This window comes from Gavialis gangeticus, unplaced genomic scaffold, assembly GCF_001723915.1.
Source record: "Gavialis gangeticus isolate Ggan-Ray unplaced genomic scaffold, GavGan_comp1, whole genome shotgun sequence".
NCBI lineage: Eukaryota > Metazoa > Chordata > Crocodylia > Gavialidae > Gavialis > Gavialis gangeticus.
This window is the reverse complement of record NW_017728998.1, coordinates 45,343,898-45,355,154: the sequence shown is the minus strand read 5'-3', so window position 1 is coordinate 45,355,154 and position 11,257 is coordinate 45,343,898. Positions and strand designations below refer to the sequence as shown.

General features: G+C 45.9%; 1 protein-coding gene across 2 annotated transcripts in view; it reads left to right on the top strand.

Annotated features, from left to right (window-relative positions):
- Nucleotides 1-11,257, top strand: part of HYDIN (HYDIN, axonemal central pair apparatus protein) — a 533,466-nt gene that overhangs the window by 402,581 nt on the left and 119,628 nt on the right. For both annotated transcript variants that reach the window (XM_019505831.1, XM_019505830.1), the window contains exons 31-33: nucleotides 5,213-5,349; nucleotides 9,008-9,135; nucleotides 9,422-9,613. In XM_019505831.1, coding sequence (XP_019361376.1) covers nucleotides 5,213-5,349; nucleotides 9,008-9,135; nucleotides 9,422-9,613 — 457 coding nt within the window. The remainder of the gene's footprint in view (nucleotides 1-5,212; nucleotides 5,350-9,007; nucleotides 9,136-9,421; nucleotides 9,614-11,257) is intronic.

Genomic DNA, 11,257 nt, shown 5'->3' with positions numbered 1-11,257 from the left:
GACCAGGCTCAGCAAATGGGCGGACGAGAACCTGATGGTGTATAACACTGACAAATGAAACGTTTTCCACCTTGGGAGGAAAAACGTGCAGCATCCTTATAGGCTTGGCAGTGCTACACTGGCTAGCACTATGGAAGAAAGAGACTTGGGGGTCATCATTGACCACAAGATGAACATGAGCCTGCAATGCAATGCTGCAGCTAGTAAAGCGACCAAAACGCTGGCTTGCATCTATAGATGCTTGTCAAGCAAATCCCGGGATGTCATTCTCCCCTTGTACTCAGCCTTGGTGAGGCTGCAGCTCGAGTACTGTGTCCAGTTTTGGGTCCCACAATTCAAAAAGGATGTGGAGAAGCTTGAGAGAGTCCAGAGAAGAGCCACATGCATGATCAGAGGTCAGGAAAACAGACTTTACGATGACAGGCTGAGAGCTATGGGGCTCTTTAGCCTGGAAAAGCGCAGGCTCGGGTAATCTGATGGCCATCTGTAAGTTTATCAGGGGTGACCACCAGTATCTGGGGGAACGTTTGTTCACCAGAGCGCGCCATGGGATGACGAGGTCAAACTGTTATAAACTCCTGCAAGACCGTTCCAGGCTGGACATAAGGAAGAATTTTTTTACTGTCCGAGCCCCTAAGGTCTGGAATAGCCTGCCATCGGAGGTGGTTCAAGCACCTACATTGAACACCTTCAAGAGAAAATTGGATGCTTATCTTGCTAGGATCCTATGACCCCAGCTGACTTCCTGCCCTTCAGGCTGGGGGCTGGACTCGATGATCTTCCAAGGCCCCTTCCAGCCCTAGTGTCTATGAAATCTATGGAGGGTACAGTTAGGATTCAGAGGGACCTAGACAAATTGGAGAATTGGGCCAAAACAAATCTCATGAGGTTCAACAAGGACAAGTGTAAAGTTCTGCACTTAGGAGGGAACAATGCCATGCACCAGTACAGGCTGGGAGCGGAATGGCTGGGCAGCAGCTCTGCAGAAAAGGACCTGGGGGTTACAATGGGCAATAAGCTGAATACAAGCCAGGAGTGATTCATATGAATATGAGCCAGGGAAGTGATTATCCCTTTCTATTCAACACTGGGCCCCCCACTACAGAAAGGATGTGGACAAATTGGGCAGGGCAACAAAAATGGTGAGGAGTTGGGGGACATAACTTATGAGGAAAGACTGAGGGTCTTCCTCAGTCTTTCTAATAAGACTGGGCTTATTTAGTCTAGAGAAGAGGAGACTGGGAGGGGATTTAATAGCAGCCTTCAACTACCTGAAGCAGGTTCAAAAAAGGGTGGAATCTAGACTGTTCTCAGTGGTGGCAGATGACAAAGCAAGAAGCAATGGTCTCAAGGTACAGCAAGGGAAGCTTAGGTTAGATATTAGGAAGAATTTTCTCACTAGCAGGATAGTAAAACTTCAGAGGCACCAAAAGGAGCACTATGACTGCACAGCTGCATTCTTGCCACCTCTGCAAGAGGGGGAAAAAGTAAGGATGCAAACGAATACAAGTTGGACACTGAAACAGGTTACCCAGAGATTGTGGAATCTCCATCCTGGGAGGTTTTTAAGACCTAGCTAGACAAAGCCTTGGCTAGGATGATCAAATTGGGGAGGGTCCTGCTTTGAGCAGGGCTTTGAACTAGATGACCTCTTGAGGTCCCATCCAACCCTAATTTCATCCCTTTTTGTCATGACGGACGTTGGTGTCCAACTTGTACTCGTTTGCGTCCTTACTTTCTCTCCCTCTTATAGAGGTGGCAAGATGCAGCTGTGCAGTCATAGTGCTCCTTTTGGCACCTTTGAAGTTTCCACAACTTGTGGGAGGCAGTCAGCGGTAATCTAGGAGTCAGCACCGCCATTGTAGCAGGGAGGGTACTGCGCAAAAGTCTCCCCATTAGAAGCTGCACTAGAGCATACTCAAGACTGGTATGGGCGTGTTCCTCAGATTGAGTAAAGCCAGATATAGATCAGAGCCATCCTGAAAAGTCTTCTTAAACATTGATTTGATGGTCTGAACTGTGCATTCAGCCTGACTATTGGATTGTGGGTAACCTGGGCAAGAATGGGTGAAGTTTTGGCCCCAATCAGTTGCAATTTGTTTCATTGTGTGACCTACAAACAGCACATGATCACAAACAATCTCGTTAGGTGAGCAAATACAGATTTTATTTTGGCTACTACCATGCCAACTGTTTTGTCTGGCAGGTGCAAAACTTCAGGGTACTTGGAGCTGTAGTCAACTATAATCAAATAAAACTGTCCCTGTAGGTCAAAAATGTCCGCTGCCAGTTTTAGCCAAGGCAGGTCTGGGATATCAGGTGAGATCATGGGCTTTTTCCGATTACTGGGTTGGAGCTCTTGACGAGGTGCACAATTCACAATCCATTGCTCAATGTGGGCATTCATTTTAGGCCAGTACATGATTTGTCGAGCTTGCACTTTCGACCGTCGTATACCTTGATGGAGTGAGTAAAGCAATGTCAACACGTTGGTCCTCGCACCACTGGGAATGATTATTTTCAGCCCAATCATAAGCAAATCATTCTGAATCTGCATTTGGTCTCGGAGAGGCCAGTACGGCTTCAGTTCAAGTTTGACTTGTTTTTGCCTGCTTGGCCATACATTAAGATGCTGCATTCTAAGGGCTTGTAGTTTCTTGTCAGACTTTGTGTGCTCCTGTAACTGCTGGAGTAACTGGTCACTGGAGTGGCTCTTTTTCCGTCAGACCATGAATCACCTTTTCTGAGTGGAAAAGATCAGGGAGTGAGCACTGTAGCTCTAGAAACGTGTGAGCCACTAACTTGTCTTTGCCTTTGGTGTAGTGAATCTGAATGTCATATTTTTGGAGCTGCAACAGTATCCTCTGTAGCCATGCCAGAGCCTTTCCTATGGGCTTCACAAAAATTGCTTCCAGGGGTTTGTGGTCAAACTGGATCCGTACCTGGGTGGTGCCATACACATACATATTGGTGGAACTTTGTCATGGAGAAGACAATTGCCAGAAGTTCTTTTTCAATCTGCACATAATTTCTCTCAGAGTGCGTTAGAGCCTTTGAAGCATATGCAATTGGTTGATTCTGCTGAAACAGACACGCTCCTAAGCCGTCTTTGGCCGAGTTGGCTTGGATTTCCAGCTGCTCTGCTGGGTTGAAGTACCTGAGCACAGGTGCCGTCGTGATGGGTTTTTTGAGCTTATCCAGGGCTGCCTGATGCTCAGATCCCCATTGCCACACAATGTCATTTCTGAGAAGCGCTTTCAGAGGGGCCATCAGGCTTTACTCATGTGGAATGTATTGTGCTAAGTACTGAATGGTTCCGAGGAGTGTCTGAAGGCCTTTTTGTTTGTTGGAGAGGGCACCTGTTGATGGCTTCCACTTTGTCATTGTCTGGTTTGACACCATCTTTTGAGAAGATATGGCCCATACACCTAATGCTGTCAACTAAAAACTGTATTTTGTCCTTATTAAGCTTTACTCCTTTCAGACATGCTCTCTCCAGGACTTGTTTCAGGATGGTGTCATGCTCCTCTTTGGTAGCCACTGCTATAAACATGTCCTCCGCAATTATGTGGATTCCTGAAATGTCACCAAAGCACTCATAATTCTTCTATTGGAATACTTTGCTAGCTGACTTAACACCAAAGGGAAGGCAATTGAAGTGATACTGCCCTCATGGGATGTTAAAGATACACAACTCTATCAATTCCTCATCCAATTTGGCTTGCCAATAACCATCCTTTTTATCAAGAATGGTGAACAGCTTTTTACCTGACAAGCTCTTCTACACATCTTCTACAGTGGGAATCAAAAAGTGCTGCCTCAGCACTGCCTTGTTGAGGTCTCATGGGTCTAGACAAAGTTGTAGCGAATCATCCTTCTTTTGTGTGATCACAAAGCTACTGACCCAGGGCGTGGGCTTAGTCACCTTTGTAATGACTCTCATAGTTTCCAGCATTTCAGGGGCAGGCTTCAACTTGCCTGGGGTTACATAGGGAATTTTTCTACACCCACGCACAACTAGTGGTACCACTGGGTTGGCATAGATGTGGTGGGTACCAGGGAATTGGCCCAAAGCTTCAAAAACAATCAGGTATAATTTGAGAAGATCTGTGTTGGTTGCAGGTGCTGTCAGAGCCATTCCATGGACTCATCTGATAAGGTCTAAGGTGGTGCGTGCCACCCTACCAAGTATTGGTGGGTCACTATTATCTGCTATATACAAAGTTAAATTAGATTCATTAGCACCAGACTTACAGTGTGCAGTGATTGCACCTTGTGGTTTGATGCGTGCGTTGCCAAATGCAACAAATGAAACATGAGCAGGAGTCCTGCATACTTTACCTTGCAGGGCCTTTGCTACATCTGCTGGGATAATGTTTGCTTCTGCTCCAGTATCTAACTTAAAAGGAGCTGGCAAGCCAGCAATCATGACTGTGCTATACCAGGCCTTCTGGTTATCAAAGATGTGTGAGTGCAGACATTGTGCCCATATATAGGGTACTGACTCCTTTTGCAGACTTTGGAGCCTCTCCCTTTGATTTGCACTAAAGGATAATGCTGGTGGAGGTTGGAAATGCTCCATTATTTTATTTTTTTTAATGAAAACTGTAACCCTCTTAATCAGGCTGCTGGTGACTCCAAAGAGACAGGTCACTTCTGACACCATACAATGTTTACTGTATGCCACTGGGTTCCAGGGATGGGGTACTCACTCAGACCTCCATGCCTTTGGGGTTCTGTCCTCGAGTCACCATTCAGCAGAGACTGGTGGGGTGGTAAACAACTTTATCTTTATTAGGAGCAGGACTCATCAACTCTCATGCTCACAGCTTGCAGGGAGATCCACAATTACCCACCACCACAAACCACACCCACAGGGTATCAGGGGGAGAGAATGGGTCATCTCACTGCTGGCCCATTAAAGGTACATTCCATATACCACAAATGCCATGTCCAGCAGAGCCAAAGGGCCTAACTTCTGGTGTCCTCCAGTAGCCCAGTGGACTGGACAGAGAGGTTCCACAGGCTGTTCCACAACTTCTCCCCATCTCAGTGGCTACTCACAGGGAATTTAGACCCCCCAGTAAACAACTTACAACCAAATCCTTCAAGTGGTGAATAGCATTAGAACCATGGGGTTTGCTCCCATCCTTTGAAAATGTAGCTGAGCCCCATGCTGTGTTTTAAAGTGAGCTCTCATTAACCATTTCAGAGCGCAGCTTCCTGAGTACATCTTGGACTTTGGCTACATCATTCTTGGTAACATCCGAACCCACATTGTCAAAATCACTAACACCAGCCAGTTCCCTGTGTCCTTTCAAGCAGACAGACGCACCCTGCATGATACAGGTAATAGGGGGAAGGGGGAGGGGAAGAATTCACCTGGGCTTTAACTAAATGATTAAAACAGCCATTTTTATTGATGGTTTAAAAGATGTAGGATTATTCAGTTATTCAAGTGCTTGTCCCTACATAATCCAATGTTGAGGTGGATGCACCCAATTCACTTGGGCAAAATTCATTCAGCTGTTAAGACCATATCTAAGCCATGATTATCCTCATGCCTGAGCAGAGAGCTTAAAGGGCACAGCTGCCTCAGCTTTTCCTTGGTTCTTCCACTGCTTGCAGATGCAAGCCATAACTTTTCATTCACTTTTCCTATTCATAGGTAGACTGTGATAGAGAGTTAGATATCTAGAAGACAGTTAGTGATTAGCTTAAGCATCAATTTTTCATTAGCATTTCCTTACTGCCCTGTGTGAGGAAACTGTTTTGGCTCTGCTTGTGAGATACTCAGTGTGTCCAAACATAAATCTTCAGGGTTCAAAACTTGCCCTGAGGAGGTGAAGCTGTAATACATTTAAATAGTTGACCCATCAGATGCTTGCCATTTCTGGGAGAGATGCAGAGAAATGTGCCATCTGTAAGTCATTTTCTAAGAAAACTGAGAAATTCTATCTGAAAATGTTTCTTCTGGGGTGATATGTGCATTCTTCCCCTGATCCTGGCATGCTCAGAGCAGAACTTCCCTGGTCTCACTGACTAAAAAGTACTCTGGATGCTTCCTCTGTTCATGGAACTGATTTTGTTCTGTAAAACATTGCCTGATATAGTGTTCCAGCCAAGGCAGATCGACAAGATTCAGGACCCTTTTAAGAATTGCTAACACACTGGGCATATCCACATGAGATGCTTTACTCAAGATCAGAGAAAATTACTGTGCAGTAAGCATCATCGCCAACATGTGCAGACGCTTACTGCACTGTAACTTGCTCTAATCGCAAGTAAATTTGCTACCTGTAAACACAAGTAGCAAATTTACTCAAGAGTAATTACGGCACTCTGGCATGAGTAGACAGCCAACTGGGAGAAAGTGTGCTCCTGGTCAGCTGGGCAGCACGGGGTGGGAGATTACTCCCTGCCCCTGGGAGCTGCTTGCTTCTAGGGCGGGCTCTGCCACCTGAGTCTGGGTGGGGACAATGTCCCTCTGCCCTGGCAGCAGGGAGTTCCCAGCCCCTGGTCCAAGATCATGGAGCCAGGGCTGGGAGTTAAGAATCTCCCAGACCCCACTCCCTGATCACAGAGCAGGGGCTGGGAGATAAGGATTTCCCAGCCTCTGCTCCACAATCGTGATCACAGAGCGAGGGTTGGGAGCTCCCTACTGCCAGGCAGGGGGACATTGTCCACACCCAGGCTCCAGTGGCAGAGCCTGCTTGGAAGCAGGCAGCTCCTGGGGGCAGGGAGCAATGTCCCAGCTGTCTAATGCTCCTTAGCAGCAGGTTGCCTCAGGGAGTTAGGAGTCCAAGTGATCCCACACTTAACGAGATCATGCAAAAACTCTGCATCCTTTTTCCCTTTGGGGCTAGAAAGTAAGCAAAGAGAAATTGATGCTGAATCTACCACAAAAAATGGAATTTTTAGGAACCACTCTGAACTCTGTAACAGCAGTGGCTCATCAGCCACTAGAGAGATTCTAAACCATGCTACCATACCTAACTACCTAGCTGAGCTTACCCCAGGTTCAGTGAGAACTCGCCTCAATCTGCTGTAGCTGCATGTGGTTTCCTGCACCTGTGTGATTCAGCCTGCCCAGCTTCCCCTTTGTTGGGCACAAGTTTGATTGAAATTTGTCTATCAGGTGGCAGATGTCAGCAGACATGTTACTAAACCGGTCATCACAAGCCCTGTCAAAATTCAGAGTGGGGATAGACTTAATGATAGTCTGTAAAGGAGTCCCATCCTTTCCTGCACTGCTGTCAGTGGCACTGGTGTTAAATTCCTCCACCAGTGTGGTGGGAAGTTGTGCTTAGGGAAGTTTATGAAACAAAGTACATGGACTCTCAAGAGACAAGGCTTCATATGAGCCCTTCATCAGGCAGGCTCAGCTTCTCTTCTCGTCCTCAAAAGTGTAAGACTGGAAGTCATCATGACAGGTAATACTACAAGCTGCATTTCTATAGACAAGCAAGGGAGATCTAGCCCACTATGTCACAAGACAGTATATCTTTGGAGCAGTCACATCCATTATGCAATCACTCTCAAAGCTGTTCAGCTGCCAGACAATGCAGAAGGTGCTGGAACTCAATAGATCATTTTTAACTCAACACAATAGCTGTGTCTGAATGGAGTCAGTCCACCATAGATTTCATTGCCACAAGACAGAACAGAAAGTGACATTGTGTTTGCTCCAGGGGAAGTGTGAGTTTGGAATCCATTACTGATTCCAGGGTCCTTAGGCCTTGTTTTTGCACACCTTTTAATCCCTTGTTTATGCACACCCATTCATCCCCAGTATTCTCAGAAAACCCAAGCAAGACTCAGCCCAGATGATCATGAAACTTCTGGCCTGGCCAGTCATTTTGGTAGTAGGAATTCAGAAACATATTTGACCACCCATGCACCTGCCAGACTTTATATTGCAGAAGTTTGACCAAGTCCTTCATACAAATTCATGCTCTCCATTTAAATATTAGCAGACTGACTTTGATGGAAAGAACCTTCTCATCAGGGGTACAAAAATCCCTATCCATAATACATAACAGACAAATTATGTTACTATAAAGAAGAGAATCATAATCTGGGTACAAAAACGTTAGTTATCACAGCCTTGAGCACAGATTTCAAACACACTATTTCCTGGATTTAAAGAGCTCAGAACAATTTTGGTGGTCAGTGAGGGTTGATCTCACAGCTGTTTCAGGTCTCCATCTTCCAGTAAGTGCATACCTTATGCTTTGTAATCCCTGAGTGGCCAAATTATTATAGGGACTCCTAAGAGTTAACTCCATAGTTAGAGATCCTGTCTCCCACTAGGATCTAAAAGTTCCCCTTGCAGGATTGATGGACCCATCTTTTGGCTACATGTCCTCTGCTTTCCCTTCCACATTAAAACAGCCTGATGGTGGCAATAGGATCAGACAGGAGGGGAGGGGTGATATAAGCTTTGATGGTAGAGTCCTGGATATAGTTTTTTTCTAAAGAGTAGCATGACATTAAGACTTCTTCCAAATTTCTACCAAAATAGTCTCTGACTTTCATTTAAATCAAGTTCTCAGAGTTTTGCTTTTGCTTCTGGTGGTGTCCACCTATGTCTCTCAAGCAGGAGGATCTGGAATCCATCCCTGTCACCATCAAATTCTGGAAGTCTATATTGTACTAACTGTAAAGCCTTGGGAGTGAGATTCTGTTTCACCTATCAGGCATCTAAGTGGACTTCAGCATTTGAGTGCAATCCTATTTTACCTTGTTCAAATCCCTGAAAATCCAGTAGTGCATCTACATTTGTAGGACACCATTATCTTATCTTTAACACTAAGTCGCAAAAAAGCAGCAAGGAGGAGGAGGACCTACCCACCTTTTGCATAAACTATTTTTCAGAGATTTAAGAAACGTGGAATAGAATATCAACAGGTAGACTGGCCCTTCATGTTTGTTATAATGCGACTTGTGTACCTCTTATTTTCTGCAAACCCCAGGTTTTAAGTGGTGATATTACCATTTTTACCAGGTTTCAGCATAGAACTGGACCGTGTAAAGAACCTGCCCTACTGTGAGACAGAAACTTTTGAAGTGAGGTTTGATCCCCGCAGCACAAGCCTGCCGCTTGGCGAAGTGGAAGTACTTCTGCCCATAAAGGTACTGGGTGTACCCTTTGGGTGTCATGTGGAAAGGTTCAGTTTTAGGCCCATACCCAGCTATAACACTAGTAGTAATTTACGGTAACACAAACTTGTAATGCAACCAGCCCAGGGCCCTGTGCAGTTGGACACTTTGCACTTCCTGGCACCACCCATGCAAAGTACCATCATATTCCTCAGTCCTGTAGAAATTTCCCCACTTGGTCAGCTTGCCACGTGCAGTTTGGATGTGAAGTTAGTTCTCACACAGACTGCTTAGCAGAGCATTGTGCTGTTTGCTTTAGGTTGTGGGTGGACCAACGTTTCACATCTGCCTTCGTGCCAATGTGATCATGCCGTCACTCTGCATCTCCAGTGACAAACTGGAGTTCTCCTCAGTCCAGTGTGGGGAGTGCCAAATAGAGACCATCCAGCTTCACAATCAGCTTCAGGTTACTTGTGAATGGTTCATCACCACTAATGAGCACATTAAAAAGGTAAAACAAAGATGGCAAACTGCTTCCTTTTTCTATTTCTCTTCCCCTTCTTTCCCTAGTATCCTCAACCCTGAATTCCACACCCCCTGTTGCACTGATTAGGACTTACAGCAGTAGTCTTAATGACTGCAGTGGAATACTCTCATATGAATAAGGATAGCAGATCAATTCCCTAAAACAGAGTATTAACCCAATTTTAACTTTTGTCATAGATTCAGTCTATTAGACCTTGGAGGTATTTTAAGAATTAAAAAACCAGCAAATACAGTTTGCAGAGCCAATATACCTGAGAGAAGAATTCCATTTTTAAGAACATGAAACAACAGCCTAATGCCCAATCCAGCTCTGTGCTGGAAACAGAGAAGTGTTTGTTTTGTAAGCCTGGCACATCACTTCTCAAACCTGAACAGAGCGGGACCTCAAGGGAACACTTCATCCAGCACACTCAGCATCATCAGTAGTTGTTCAATATCTTCACTGATGCTTTGGATGATGGGACTGAGTGGATGCTTAGCAAATTTGCAGATATCACCAAATTTGATGAAGTGGCAGACATTCTGGAGGGCAAGGCTAGGATCCAGAATTTTTTTTCATAGACATTAGGGCTGGAAGGGACCTCCAAAGATCATCGAGTCCAGCCCCCTGCTCCAGGGGTAAGAAGTCAGCTAGGGTCACAGGATCCCAGCAAGATAAACGTCCAATTGACTCTTAAAAGAGTCCAGAGTAGGTGCTTGCACCACCTCTGCCGGCAATCTGTTCCAGGCCTTGGGAGCTCGGACTGAAAGAAGTTCTTCCTTATGTCCAGCCTGAAACAGTCTTGGAGAAGTTTGTGCCCATTTGACCTTGTCATCCCATGGGGCGCTCTGGAGAACGGGCATTCCCCCAGATCCTGATGCACACCCCTTATATACTTATAGGCAGCCACCAGGTTCCCCCTGAGCCTGCACTTTTCCAGGCTGAAGAGTCCCATAGCTCTCAGCCTCTCATCATAAGGCCTTTTTTCCTGCCCTCTGATCATGTCCATGGCTCTTTTCTGGACTCTCTCAAGCTTCTCCACATCCTTTTTGAATTGTGGAGCCCAGAATTGGATGCAGTACTCCAGCTGCGGCCTTACCAAGGCTGAGTACAGCAGGAGGATGACATCCTGGGATTTGCTAGAGAAGCATCTATGGATGCAAGCCAGAATTTTGCTCACTTTGCCAGCTGCAGCATCACACTGGCGGCTCATATTCATCTTGTGGTCAATCATGACCCCCAAGTCCCTTTCAGCCATTGTGCTAGCAAGCATAGCGCTGCCAAGCCTATAAGCATGCTGTGGGTTTTTCTTCCCAGGGTGGAATACCTTGCATTTTTTGGCATTGAAGGCCATCAGGTTTTCATCTGCCCATTTTCTAAGCCTGTCAAGGTCAGCCTGGATTACTGTCCTGTACTCGGGTGTGTACACTTTACCCCAAAGTTTGGTGTCATCAGCGAAGTTGGCCAGTACACTTCTGACACCAATGTCCACATCGTTAATGTAGATGTTGAAAAGAATAGACCCAAGGACAGAGCCTTGGAGGACTGTCACAGGACGGGGTCCTTAAGGACGGCTGTGATCTCCCCAGGCCCCTTGACCATGCCAATTCGGCCCAGTGGGCACCCTCA